This window comes from Parasteatoda tepidariorum, chromosome 7 (genome assembly GCF_982258835.1).
Source record: "Parasteatoda tepidariorum strain Cologne lab strain chromosome 7, Ptep-v5.0, whole genome shotgun sequence".
Classification (NCBI taxonomy): domain Eukaryota; kingdom Metazoa; phylum Arthropoda; class Arachnida; order Araneae; family Theridiidae; genus Parasteatoda; species Parasteatoda tepidariorum.
The window spans coordinates 52,672,623-52,688,006 of NC_141761.1; the positions used below are offsets into that span (position 1 = coordinate 52,672,623).

Here is a 15,384-nt window from a genome sequence, read left to right on the forward strand (position 1 = left end):
CTCAGACACATCCGTTTCTTAGCAACCACAGAGAAAAAATCAAGGAATTTATTCAAACCATTTTTAGTTGCCTAACAAATAGAGAATATTGACAAAAATTTTCTCTGTGCAGAGGAATAATGGAAAAAATTTCCTTTAACACCAGAGAAAATTAGGAATTATACTCGTATTTATAAGAATATTCATAAAACAAAAAACGTAAAAAAATATGAGGTTTAGTTAAGTTAATATAGATAATTCCGAAATTTTATATATTTTATTACAAAAAGACAATGAACATTTACTCACTGAATACATATAACACACAGATAACAATATAGCTTATAAAATATTGTATTGTAAAAATTTACAAACAACTTTCCTTCTGGTACAATTCATAACTGTATTTAAACTTAAAAACAATATTACAATATTAAACTTTTGATATTTAAGAGAAATATAAACATCTACTATAAAATGTTTAATTCTCGTATATTTTCTCAGTAAAAATATTTACACAAATAATATCATAGCTAATTAAAAAAAGTTCATTGATCTAAACTTCTCTAACTTTTCAGCTATATTTCACTTTCAGTAAGGACGTTATTATTAGCACCACATTTCATTATAAATATGACTTTCAACTTGGCAATTAATATCTTACATCTTGTATAAGTTCAGTTTGTACGCTTTCAGATATTACGATTTAAATCTTTTTCTTTAAACACTTTTCATCTTCATTATATTGATAATTTTGCACATTCAGATTCTACAAATAAAAACAATTTTAATTTAATTTATGATCTTGAAGAATAAAGTTACCAGCGCTACTTTATTTCTGACGCTGTCTAGCGTGTACACTTTTCATTTGGCCCACCCTTTTATTTATTTATTTTTTAACTTTATTTTTTTTATATAAAATAAAGATTAAACAAATATTGTATTATAAAAAATAATACCATCATAGTGAATTTAAATTGTTTGAGTTTGAAACAATTTTAAAAGTTTTAAGAAAATAAAATTTACCTATCAGGAGTAAAATGCTCTTATAAATAAATATAATACAGTTACACACTATTTAGGGACTTGGGCAGGCCTCAGGGTGCGAGCAATAAGTACATCGGTAAGTGCGGCGCACATCACCTCTGCGCATCTTTATGCAAAAATATAGAAATTCGGTATCCGTATGTTTCTGTCTTATTGCTTGCCTCCTCAGTACGTAATCTGCCTAATAATGAGTTATTGAATCATTGTTAAATTGAATATTCAAAAACCATTAATATTAGTATAATATTTAACAGTGTTTCAAATATAAGTTAACAATTTAAAGAAACAAAATGTATGTCTATGATCAGAATTCGCCCTTACATAATATTGTATAAATTTTTCAGTCTGTCGAAAATAAATATTATTATTAATGTTTTCAAAACGGTTTAAGTTAACACACCGCATAGGCTCATTAATAGATATTGTAAAGAAAAATTACATTAAATACTGAGAATTTAACGATTACATAGAATTACATAGACAATTACATTGAATACAGAGAATTTCACTTACATTTAGATACAGAGTGTTAGTAGTATTTTTGTAGGATGCAATAAAGGAAATATACAAATTATATGGCTTCTATTGAACTTATCTTAGAAAGCCTGTATATGGGTGATTATCCAAAACCCTAACAATATCATATCCAAATAAAATATTACAAAATTGACTTAAGTTTGAAAAACGACATTGTTTCTTTCTACCTTTTTGTTGGATTGATTGAGTGCCTTGAAAGTTTGATTTACCTGATGTTTTTCTGAGCTTTAAAGTTTTCAACTGATATGTGTTAGTTTCTACAATCATTCTCCTGTATAGCAGTTTCATTATACAAGAAAACATTTTTTTAAAAAATTATATACATTATAATGTGTAATAATGTGAGGATTCTAGTGGAAGAACTTTCTTTAGCCTAAATATGCTTTTAGAGCATTGTAGTATATTGAAAAAAATGTCACATTCCTGGTATGCAAATATATGTCTATGGCCTTTTCTGAGCAGGAAGATTGACTTAATAGCTAGCATAGTTAAAATGAGTTCCCTTCATTGTTTGTTTGCTAAGTGCCTTACAAAGAGTAAATATGATTTTTTTATTTTTTTAAAAGCACTTTTAGTCCTTTATAATTTACGACTTGAAAAGGTCAAGTTTTTAGAGAATCACCCATATTCCCTTTCAAAAATTCCCTTAGAAGTGAAGCGTCTCAACATTAATTCTTGATCTTGAGCACAAAAATAAGAGTTAAGATATGTTATTATCATTTCCTACAAAATACAGTATAGTTTCCAGTATATTTTGATGCCAATATAGTTTGTGTCAAGGTAACGTGGTACCAATTTGGACTAACAAATGAAATATTGGTTTGTTTCTGATAAATCAGCAATATTTTTCATTTGTAGAGAATTTGTAGATTTCACCAGAAGTTTCACCATTGCATGCTGATTTACTTTCTATTTCAGTTAAAACTTATTGAAAAAATTCATAATATATTCATTTATTACCTAATAACATTAGGACGTTATCAAGTGTTTGCCAACAGAGATTTAAAATAAAAAGTAATATACTTATTCTTTACAATGTTGCTTAGTTTGAGAAAAGGGAATGTGTTTAGTAAACAATCTTAGCTTCCTGTTTGTTATAACCGAAATGTGAACCAAACTTTTTGTTGCAGGAAGGTTAGGTACAGCAACACGGAAGTAGCCTTAAATTAGGGATAGCAAGTTAATAATGAGTTGTGCCTGCCGTTCCCAAAATCCATTCGGTAAAATGAGTGTTGCACGGTTCGTTTGCTGGCTTAACGAACGGGAACCTTATTTAGCTTAGAGTCAATTTGAGCTAATGCTTGGTTTCATTGCCTGCGTACAATTATAGTTACACTCTCGATGTACACCACGTTCGTTAAGAGTTATTTATCAATTGCATTCTCCGATAGCCAGTTTTTCCCCACTAATTGTGAATTTTCGGTATACTCTAGATCACCGGTTTCCAATTTTTGTCACCTACGGAATCCGAAATAATCAACTTTCTCTTGGCAGAACCCCGACTTTATAAATAAAGTTTATTAAGTTAATTGAGAATGTTATAGAAAAACTATTACGCTGCTTTAAAAACCATTTTTAAAATATTTAATTAGAGAAACGAAAATTTTTTAATGTTTCATCATTAATAATCTTAAATTTGGTTTCATATCCGATACTTAAATTTGCCCAGATTGCTCTACTCTAGTCCAGTTATGAATATGTTTTCGGTATATCTATATGAATGAATAAAATAAGTCAAATTAAAGTTTACTTTGGGAAGAAAGCTGCTGTGGAAAATCGTATTTAGGGAAACATATCTCTTTATTAATTAATTATTTCATTTTGCCTTTAAAAGCACGATAGGAAATACTAATACAATAAATACTAGTTTTTTTCCTAATTTTTCCAACATATTGTTATTTGAAATATTACATTTTCTTTTAAAAAATGTCATTTCCATTTCATTGGTATTTTAATTGAAGTAATTTCATAATGGCAAACGAAAGATTAACTAAATTACGAATTAAAGGTTTTATTTAAATATAATCATAGGATAAAAACTCATTACTGGCTATAAATAGTACGAACTCGTGGATTACCCTTCATTTTTTCAAGGAACACTAAGGTTCCACGGAACACCATTTGGAAACTGCTGTTCTAGACAATATCAGCCTACGAAATCCTACACTTATTTTATAATTGAAAATGAATTACCTAAGCGTCTAGGGGAGTTTGAGATAGATACGCAAATTGCGTATCTTTGGGCCTCATTTATGCCCAAGCGAAAATGCTACGATAACTGCATATGCGGCTAGTACCGTGTTAAGTAATTTGCTTCAATTGTGCGAACTTTTAAGTTTGTCGCCTTTGCTTGAAATAATAGGCGCCTGTCTCGAATATTGAGTAAAATACTATCGAGCGAACAAACTATAAAGAACATATAACCTTGAACAAGTGTGGTGTACGCATGATTGCACGTAGCTAGTCAAGTTTTACCTACATAACCTGTGAAACCAAACAGTAGTTCAGATATGGCACATAGCTAAATCAGGGGTTCCAGACGTAGAGTCAGAACGTGAATTGTGCGATGCTAATTTTGCTGTATGTGCTTCGGAAGCCAAAGACTCAACTCATTATTAACTTGCCTAATTCAATGGTACTTAAGTGTATTTCGTGATTAAAAACTTAAGTTCTACATAAATGAAAAAGTGCTCATAGATTTAAACACACAGTTGCTATTGAGATGAGCAGTAAGGGAGACAAAGAGTCGTAAAAAACTAAACTTTTCGAAATAAATTATGTGAACCACCTATGGAATTCACGGATTAAAGGAACATTCTTCTTTCACAAAGGAATTTTTTGGATGTTACTTTTCATCCTCACAGATTATTTTGGGCACCTTATAAAGATGACCCTTAAGCATATGTCAATCTACCACTTCCAAATATTCAGGTTCTGTTCGCTCACTGCAAAGCTGTTGAAGTTTGGCATGGATAGATTTCATCTGCATTCTTTCATGTGGTCTTGTCTGCCAACAAGCTTGCATGAGATGATATATTTCGCCTGGACATGACTGAGGACGGGGGAGTATCTTATTAGACGTCACTTGCTGAATAACCTTCAAAGTAAAATTAAAACTTGTACTTTTTGCTAAGCGTTCATAGAATCCGGTTGATTTTCACAGACAACTGAAGATAATAGTTACTGATATCAAATGAAAAAGTTATAATGAATAATTAAGAACAACATCTTCAACATTAAAATACCTTCAATACTTCTGTCATGTTTGAATGTCCCTAGTCTGATATTGAAATAATGGCTTTGTTTTAATTTCGGGCTTCTGTGTGACAATTCTCGTATCTAACGAAGTTAGACAGTTACTACCTGCAGGTAACAGTCTAAGATTGTTGTTGTATTAAATAACCTAGTACTTTAAGGAAATAATTAACTTCAGAGAATGCGATATGATTTCAAGTTATTCATGCTATTATATACCAAATAGACAGTTTTATTTTCGTTTAATCAAATATTAGGTTTTTTTTAGCTAAAAAGTCAGTTCTTGAAGGAAATTTGGTAAACGGACTAAAAATAAGCTACATTTTATACCTCAAAAGCTGTGTTGAATAACGAATGACTTACTTAAATTTGGTGTAGTTTGGAGTGTCCCTTGTTTGGCGAAAAAAAAAACATTTTTTCAGTGATTTTGATATTTGTTTTCTTTCGGACAATTTTAAAGCTGCTTATAGGCCGATTTTATATTCTAAATTAAGTAAATTAAGAAATACTCTTTGTGGTAATTACTTTAGTAAGAAAATAATACATTAAACTCATTTGCACAATGAAAAACTTTAGTTGAGTGCAAAGTAGTTTCAAATAATGTACAAGTTCAAAAAAATTGTTAGGCTTCTCCTTTTTATTACTATGACAACCAAATGTTATATATCGGATTATTAGTTGTATTGAGTATAAATATATTAGGACTGAGTAGCATTTTAAAAACACGTATTTTTTCAAATTTAGTGCATGCAATGATTGTAAAAGTTTTCATCTCATTTGTTAAGATGCAGATTTGAAATGTACTTTGAAGAAATATTTTAATTAAATCAAAAATGTAATTAAATTAAAAAATTTTATTTACATAAATTTAAATAAAAACATATTTTATAACGTGCGGAATTATTAATTGTTACAAATAATACGCATGTATTATTTGGATTTGTTTTTAGCTTGCAAATTATAATTGAAGAATACCTAGCTATCATTATGACGAGTCGAGACTGGATCAGTAAAAAATATTTTGGGATGCCTTTTTGACCCAAACTATAACTTTTCATAATCTATAAAAATCTGAAACTAAATTGTTAAATCCGCTTATCAGAAATCTGTAATGTTTTACAACGTATTATTTTATTTTCATATTTAAAGTGGTAGTAAATATATACTAGTTTTTCTTTTATAAATTTAATTTTTAAATGATTTTGATCACCACTATTCTTACAAAAATTAAGCTTATATATTAATATGCGTTACTATCATGGTTGTCAACTTAATTTTTTTCAAATACAACGCATTTGTTTGCTTAAAATTGAAGTTTTAATTCCATTTTAATACCACTGGGAAAAATGATAATGGTAGGGATTAAAAGTTGGCAGGTCTGAGATAAATAGGCTGGTGTAAGAAGTTAAGAGAATTTGCAGACTTGGTCGATTATCTGTACAATTACTGAACCGATTTTAATGAAATTTAATCTGTAGATACAGTGATACAATACAAAAAAAATAACCATTCAACAACTACAATACACGCCCTGAACATTCGTTAGAGTTGGAAGGTATGAAATAGCCGCAGGACAATTCAAGGCAATTACCACAGGAAATGATAAACTGCCTTATTTCAAGTATGAAATCACTCTGCAAGACCTGCATATCTGTAAGAGGGGATCAAACCCTTTAATAACCCATATTTTTGGTGGTTATTTGTTATATTTATTCTTTCGGTGGTTATTTTTTTGTATTGTATCAATGCATGTGCATATCAAATTTCATTAAAATCGGTCCAGTAATTCTAGAGATAATCGACCAAGTCTGCAAATTCTCTTAATTTCTTACAACAGTGCAAGATTTATTTTTATCTTTAGAGTTAAGCAGTAAAATATTTCGGAACAAACATATTTACCTCGTGATTCGTAAGTTCATACCAAGGTTGTTTTCCTAGAGTAAAAATCTCCCACATCACAATACCAAAGCTCCAAATATCGGATTCAGTAGTGAACTTCCGGTAAAGAATGCTTTCCGGTGGCATCCATCTTATGGGCAGCATATTATGCCTTCCAACCTGTACAATAAGAAAATGTATGATATACGTCACAATCTTCCCTGCCCTAAGCTTGACAAATGACAAAAAGTACTTTCGATAAAATTAGGGAGAAATCTTTCACGAGAAGAATTGTTTATTAGTCCAGCTGCATAAAAAATAAATAAAATGGGTTTGCGTTTAGAAAACTATTTAGATTAGTATAATACTGTTTAGGATACTATTTGCGTAACTGGAATACTATTAAAAGACCACATCCATTATTAACGGTTTGTAAATGTCTTGATATTCCTGATGAAAAATAATCTGCCCTGATTTTCAGTTTTTTATCCTGATATTCCTGATTTTTGTGTGCCTTCAAAGCATCCCATTTTCAACGAATACAAATACGGATTTTAAAAATAATTGATTGGGAGTATCGAAAAATTTAGATCTTCTATCCAACAGCTTTTTGTTTTAAGTCATAATGCTAAAAAATCTGTAAATTTGATAAATCTAACTTGGTGATCGTCCACTAATTATATGCACGGTTCAGTGTGACTCGTTGTTTCTGACTTTCAGGAAATTCCGACATTTTACGAAAATGTAAACTTCAGAATAAAGTTCTTTACTATACCAAGTTATTACAGTGATGAATTCAGGGGTCAACCACAGATTTATTGCTTTCAGCAAATGTAGAAGCAAATCTTGAGGGATTAAGTTTTGTAATTTCACAAAACAATAAAAATACCAAAATTCGACAGTTATAACTTTGGGAATGTCCACTAATTATATGCATGGTCTAGGCAAATAGCCTTATTCGTGAAATTCGTTGTTTATGACTTTCTGGAAATTTCGACGTTTTACGAAAACGTCAAAACGTTTTGTAAACTTCAGTATAAAGTATTTTACAATACCAAAATATTACGGTGGTGAATTCAGGGATCATACGTTTTATTTAGTGCTTTCAGCAGATGCCGTAATAAATCTTGTTGGATGGAGTTTTGTAGTTTAAAAATTATTGAATCATTCTTTTATCTGATTTCAGAAATCATTGATTCTAATCACAATAATAATATATGTAATATAATTTTTAAATAGTGAGTTGAGGGATCATTTATGACAAATTTAGTTTATTATATTAATTGCTTAATATTAATAGCTAATACTAATATTTATTATTAATACTTAATATTAATACTATTACTTAATATTACTTAACTGATTAACTAACTAATTAAATAAATAGTAATGATTTAATATTGATTGTAGTATATATTAAAATATAATAGGAATTGAAGCATAGTTATTTTGAATAGTTAATTTGAATCAATAAAATTTTTTTGTAAGCTAAAAACATTTTAGTTGACTCAAATGTATAAATACTTCTTTTTTTTTAAAGTCTCACGTACTTTAAAATTTTCATCTTTTTAGCAGTTTGAATTGAGTTTTTTTTTTATCTTACAAATTTTTTCAAATTATTTTTTTTCTTCAAATAAATAAAAGGTTTCCCAAGCTTTGTGAAATCAAGCTCAAAAACTTCCCGGAAGTTATTTAAGAATTTTAAGGTAGATAATGTTAATATATACGTATTAAAAAAAATTAGACTCGGAAAATTTTGCTTGTTTTTGAAACAAAGTTAATCCCTTATGATTCATAAATATATATAATTTTTGAAGCGTTACCTCGATTTTTTTTAAGAAACTTTAATAATAATTATAAATTCAAGGGTCAATTTATTAGTATAAAATTAATTTCAAAACTAATGTGCTAAACTCTTTTTTTCTAAACTTTTTTAAACTTTTTTAAACTTTTTTAAAATGGTATTAAACTTTTAACTTTAAAGCCTTTGAATACTGTTTGATAGAGATAAGGGCATTTTAAATACAATAAAAATATAGTGATAGGTTTCAGTGATAGGTTTCAATCAATACTATTTAAGCACTCTTGGAAAATTTATTTAATGGTATCTGACTAGTGCAAAAATAATCATAGTACAGATATTTTAAACTACAGACTAAGAAAAAAAACAGAATTTCATTTTCCATGCACGTTTTTTGGCAAAGACAAGTGCGGAAATGTTTAAAAATTTGATATTTTAACTACGTTGATCCCGTAGATGGTACACAATAGCTTTTAAGATAATTTTTCAAAACATAGTTGATAGTTTTCCAGAAACCCTCCAGGATTTTTTTCGTTTTACGAGATAGAAATTTTTTTGCTGAATTTTTCAAATAACTGCCTTATTTTTACCTGAAAATGGCAGTTGAAAAAGCATCATCATAATAAGTTTTTTTTGCTAGTTTTAGAAGTTTTTACACGAAATAAAATGAATACAGTAGTTTTTTAAAACTTTATATTAATAGTGTTTTAAAAAATGTCGAAACTTGTCGGATACCTTAAAAAATGGTGAATAAAAAGTTTTTTATTGTTTCCCTTATTCCAACAACATTTTCTTTTATTTGTTAGATTTAACAACCTCAAAGATTGAAAAAGAATTTTTTTCAAAAAGCAATTTTTTTCTCACTACAACCAATTTATGTTTGTGGATTTAAGTATAAAAGTATTTCAAGATTCAATTTTCACTGTTCAATTTCCATTTCAAAGGATAAATAAAAAGATAACATTCCTTTTTTTTCCCCCTGAAATCGAAAAAATTTCCTAAGAGTTTACTGTTATATTTTCCTATCTATTTTCTTAGAATTGAGCGAATTTTAAAAAAGGAGTGACTTATTAAAAATTCCGTTTTAATTAATTTTTCATTGTGTTGCTAAAGCTTAAGATAAGTACTACGTTTATAATCCTATAACAAAGAGGAGAGGTGCATTTTTTTATTCTGAATTAGAAAACTATATGTACTAGTTTGTATTCATAAAAAATGTAGTGTTGAAAATTAAGTGAGTATATAATTATCCATATATAGAGTATCTTGATGATAAAACGGTCAAATATCTGAATGGACAAATATCTATAGAAATAACATAGGTTCATAAGTTTATTTCGAGCTATTTATACTTATATTTATATACAATACCAAAATGCTATTTATACTATTTTTAAGAAATATTTTTAAATGAGCATTCATTGTTGTCATATTTCACATAGTAACCTGAACCAGTAGTAGTTAGTGTCAGTAGTAGTACCTATTAGTAGTACCCAGTCGTAGTAGTAGTACTAGTAGCAGTTAGTAAACCGACATTTCTACTAACAGGTTGCATCTCCAAAAATAAATTACGAAAGATGATTACTTAGTTGGTGCAAATCAGACGCGGACTCCATTTCCGCTATTTCAACTGTGAGGGTTCTAAATTAAGCGTACAATCATTGCGTGAAAATGTCACTAATCGCAACCGTTAATCTGGTCTATGGAAATATATGTACAAGGATCAAAGATAATGAATATAATAAGATAATTCACATACCTAATTAAAAGTGAATGAATCTAGCAACTGTTCTAATAGAAACACAACAGTTTGACGACTTTTTTTTCTTCGTGAACTGTTTAACCGAGTTTCTCTTCAACTTCATTATGTGCAATCTAAATCACTTAATAGCTAAAGCGATTACTTAAATCACGCTAGCAATCAGATTATTCAGTTTTCACTTTTCTTCGCAGAGGAAGAAAAAAGACATTTAGAGGATTTAAATTTTTACCTCCGATTCCTTATACCTTCGGCTTCTCTTTCTTACGTAGCCATATTTCCCTTATTGTGATTCCTCAATATTTGGAGAATTTTAAGAAACCGATTTTACCGAAAAAAGCTATGCTTGTTCTGAATTAAGATTTTTTTTGCAAAAACTTAAATTATCATCTGTACTAAGTAATTTCTATGGTTGATATCAGCCCTATTAAATATTAAAATTGCCATTTGATCCATAACAATTGAAATTCAATGATTTGATGAAATGCTATTTATGATAATAAGTTTTTATTTTGACTTCACTGAACATATGCAATTATCTTCAGAGTCATTTTGTGGTCCTTATAACTTTTCGCAGATGAACCCATGGTTTATCATTCTTTTATTCTATTACTAGGGGGCTAAGCCCCCTGTTCGCTGCCGCTCACCAACCCCGATGATTGCTTCGCAATAATTGTCTTTTCTTGGCAGAAAACAGTTTTTATTCACTTAAATTAATAAAAATTATTCGCTCAACATATATGTACTAAAAGGAATTCTGTTGTCTTACACTAATGTCTCTACTTCCCACATCCAAATATTACTATTTGTTAGTATTATAAACATTTAGATCTCTTGGTGAACAGTGATTTTTCGAAGTAATCATTTTTTAAAGTAACATTTATATTCTTATAACATTATATTGTTCAAACAAATTTGATGAGTTCGCAAACATAATTTAATATTTTCGCTAATAATAGCAGTACTGGCGAATAACTTTAAATTAGGGATACAAAAATATTTAATAGAAAACAATGCCTTTACGACTTCTGTCAATTTTATGCTGATGACAACCTAAACAATATGGAAATGAATGAGGAAAAACTGGATCCTACCACGTGATTTTCCGGCCAATAAAATTACGCTGACAACAATGGAAAACGATGTTAGACCATTATGATTTTATGTTATGTAGAGATATACTATACAAATTCAAATAATATGTCGTTAGATTTAAGCTGCAAGGACACCTAAAGGTCTGGTTTCTTAAGATAAGCGCCTTATCTGGGCGTCAGCGTGACGTCAACGTCCTTCTAACACCAACAAAATTCTGGTTTGTTAGCTCAAGGCCTGGTTTCTTAGAACTAGCGCCTTATCTGGGCGTCAGCGGAAAGTTGACGTAGAGCTGACACCAAAAAAATACTTTTGGTTAGCTCAGCGTGAGCAGTTGGTCCAACGCAGACATTATCTCTCATTGCGCATGCGTTAATAACGTAAACAAATATTTATTTTGAATTTATATTGATATTGTAATTGTCGACCAGTGTTTTGGAGAGCAAATAATGACTTTGTCCAAGAAAAAACACATTATAGCTGAGCTAAATGAAGAGTGCTATGTTTAATGAAAAAGCTATGCTTAATGTCAAAATCAAAATCTTGACTGAATTCAATGTGCTGTTGGATGTTGTCCGCCATTGCTTCTGTGGTTAACGTCACGTTGTAATCCAACTGCAGTTGAGTTGGACGGCAATTGTAGTTCAAGATGAGCGTTCGATGACGTATACTATCAAACTCAAAAATGGACCAATCAAAGGTTAGCGCTGATTTCCAACTGACGGCGTCCTGTCCTAAGAAACCAGGCCTTAAGGATTACGTTTTGTAGTGACACAATGAGATTTTAATCATTTTGCACGAATAAAAAGTCGAAAAAGAAATTTGATTTCAATAAGACCATTTTAATCTTCAAATAAGAAAATAATGATTTTGATATAAAAGCAATAATAAAAGCGAAAAATAGCAATGCATTTTTTTTTATTCATCATCTTTTAGTACGATTAGATTCTCGTTTTATAAGAACCTTATAAAAATCCCCATTCTTTTAAGATGCACTCTCGAGAGTGCTTTTTAAAATGGAGTAAATCAAATGATGAAGTGAAGATTTGTTCAATTGCGTGGGACATAGAGTTACAGTATAACAAGAGAACCAAAAACAAATTTAAAATGTTTTTCGGATAAAAAGAACTCAAGTTGATTTAGATATTTTTTTTTCTTTTCATATATTCTGTATAAAAACTCAAGATCTAGAAAAAGGTATTGAAGTGTACAAAGTATTTCCTTTGATCGGAAATCGTTTCTTTTAGAAATTTTTTTTTCTTTATTGTATGAAGGTTTAGTCAAACGACTTAAAATAAATTATTGTATTAGGTGATTCGCGATCGCAACGAACTATAGGGGGCGTTGTTGTATGAGACGCTTACCTGCGATTTCCATATGAACCGTCATTCAGTTACTCTGGAGACGTCGTTAATGTAGCGTGTAGCATTGCAACGTTCCTTCTTTAATGTGGCTTATTAAATTTAAAAAAGAAAAATGCTTGATCTTCTTTCTTGTACAACCGAAAACAAAATGGTATCTCTTTTTATTAGAGAAGGAATATCCAAAACACATCGGAAAAATATTTGTACATTAACAGAAAAAAATATGTATATTCTTATAAGAGTTAAAACCTAATGCCCGAGAAATAGTATTACTAAATTTAATGATATAACATGAAAGGCCCATTTAAACTTTACATTCTATAGTTTTAAGAATCATATTAGTTCAAAAATTAAAATGAACAAAAAGTATACATAAGCCTCATAATTTTATGAAATTTAATTTTGTAAACAACGTTTTTTGACAACAATTTTTATCAAAAAATTTCAAGTTTCAATAAAAATCATTATTTAGAAACTAAGAAACGTAAAATAAAGAATGCTGACGAAACAAAAGCAAATGAACAATTCTTTTTTGTCGCCATTTTTAGTGCTACGAATATTCGTCTTTGGGATTTGCCAAAAACAAAACAAGATGCAATTTTATTTTTTCAGGAGGGAAATATTTTACCGAAAAAACGAAAATGTACCAATTCCCACAACATAAAACTTTATCTGGGCAAACGTACGTTTTGGAAATGTTATTTCATTTGGAATCTTATTCATCAGAGTTCATATGGCGATATGATTGTTTTGAATCTATGCTAAACTCTATATCGGCTCATTTTCCACCGAAATCCAATTAACTATTTTGATTTCAAATAAAGTGTTTTATTTTATGAACTGTCGCAAAAATTTTAAGTGAAGATTGGCGGCACTTAAAAACCGCCAAATCTGTAGCTGCGGTGGCGTTAATACGTCGTAAGTACCGAATTTTTATTCCATACTTTTCTGAATCATATTATTTCAAACATTGGAATATACAAGAAGTATACATAAACACATAATGTTATACCATTTAATTTTTCAAAAGTATTTTGAGAACAATTTTTATCAAAAAATTATAAACTAAAAAACGGAAAATAAAGAATTCTTAGGATAAAAAAAAACGATTTTAAGAATTATTAACATTGAAATAAAAACTTTCATATTGTTTCTTTTTTTATTATTCTTATAGTTCTTAATCAGACGTAAAAAACCATTCTGTAGAGAACCATCATCAAATGAAAAAAAAATATTTACAAGCAAATTTTTTATTGTAAAAATCATTGCACTTACCTGATTTATGATTCCCGGAGAATTCCAAAATGATAAGTTCCTTGTTTGAAAACTTTATTCTCAAATAATAGATACATAGTTTATACCTTCATTACTTTTAGATAACATACTACACAGCAAAATTTTATAATTGATATGAATTTGAATATGTAGCTAAAAACAGAATAGCTGAATTCTAGTTGAACTTATTCTTTCAAAATTAAAAAAAACTTACCAAGAAAACGATTTAAATTAATTAAGAATCAGCACAAATGGCACTATTTCAAGTAACTTGGATAATTTTTTATTGTTGTTTTCCGAATTATATGGATACAGAAATATATACTATTCTATAACGAAGAAGAATATGCTATAACTATTACAATTCTGTATGTTCTGAATTCATATTTATTCACTGGAATGACGAAAGCAATGTTGACTTCACTTTAATTCGTAATGAATTGAAGACAGAAGAAATGCATTTTACCTTAATACACACATCTGTAACAGTATCCGAAATCGGAAGTCATCAGTTGCAAGTTTGTTGATAATAAAAATTAAAAATTATTGACGAATTTTTCTTCAAATGTTTGGCGTGTTCTGTTCCTGAAAGATTTACTAATATTCTGGAGATTTTTTTCAAGTTCTTCGGCCTTTTCCTTAGGGAAATTTTGTTTCTTATTTGCTGCTAAAAAATGGCGTCTGATTCAGTCAATGACTTTGATGGAACTAAATGAAAACGTGATAAATTAATGTCCGATATTTACAGGCTCCCGCTAGACGGCGTACTCGAGCGTTGCGATCGCGAATACTAAGCATTGTTGGAATCATCTGCTTATGTCATCTTTAAAATCTTACATAGTTATTCTTTTAATACTCATCATTCACATTAAATCATTTCACATTAAACTGATTAAATTAATAATTCTGCTATTGGTCGAAAATGACATCACTACTTATGGGAAGGGGGATAGCATGCATCGGCCGATGTATGGCGATATTGAAAAATTGCTGAAAAATTTGCTTATAGAAGTTAGTTTTTAGTTTCTTTAGTTCTATTTAATAATTTATTAATGTTTTTATGGCAGTGTTTTTATATAACAGCATTAATTTTCAAGTGTGTTTTTTAGTCTAATATTTCAATTGAAAAAAACAAAAACAAACAGTCAAATGGTTTTTGGACAAGAGCATTCCAAAACAGATGTAGCTCAAATTGTTTTGCTTCTTGAGTCATTTAATCAACTTTCTTTCAAATTTTAGAACTTCATAAGTTTTTTTGACTTAACTGTTAGGACCCCAGATTGTATCTACTTTTCATATTTTGAGGATAAAGAGTTGAAATCCATTAAAAAAATTCTATGTTTTAATCAAACAAATAAATTTTACACCCGATTTCGCAATATAAAATATCATCTCAA

At 29.1% G+C, this 15,384-nt stretch overlaps 1 protein-coding gene across 1 annotated transcript in view; it reads right to left on the reverse strand.

Annotated features, from left to right (window-relative positions):
• Positions 1-244: 244 nt before the first annotated feature.
• The window catches only part of LOC122271468 (NT-3 growth factor receptor-like), a 180,310-nt gene continuing 165,170 nt past the window's right edge, over positions 245-15,384 (reverse strand). The window contains exons 13-14 of the mRNA XM_071183472.2: positions 6,718-6,876; positions 245-4,660 (exon numbers count right to left, since the gene is read on the reverse strand). Coding sequence (XP_071039573.2) covers positions 4,469-4,660; positions 6,718-6,876 — 351 coding nt within the window. The 3' untranslated portion in view covers positions 245-4,468. The remainder of the gene's footprint in view (positions 4,661-6,717; positions 6,877-15,384) is intronic.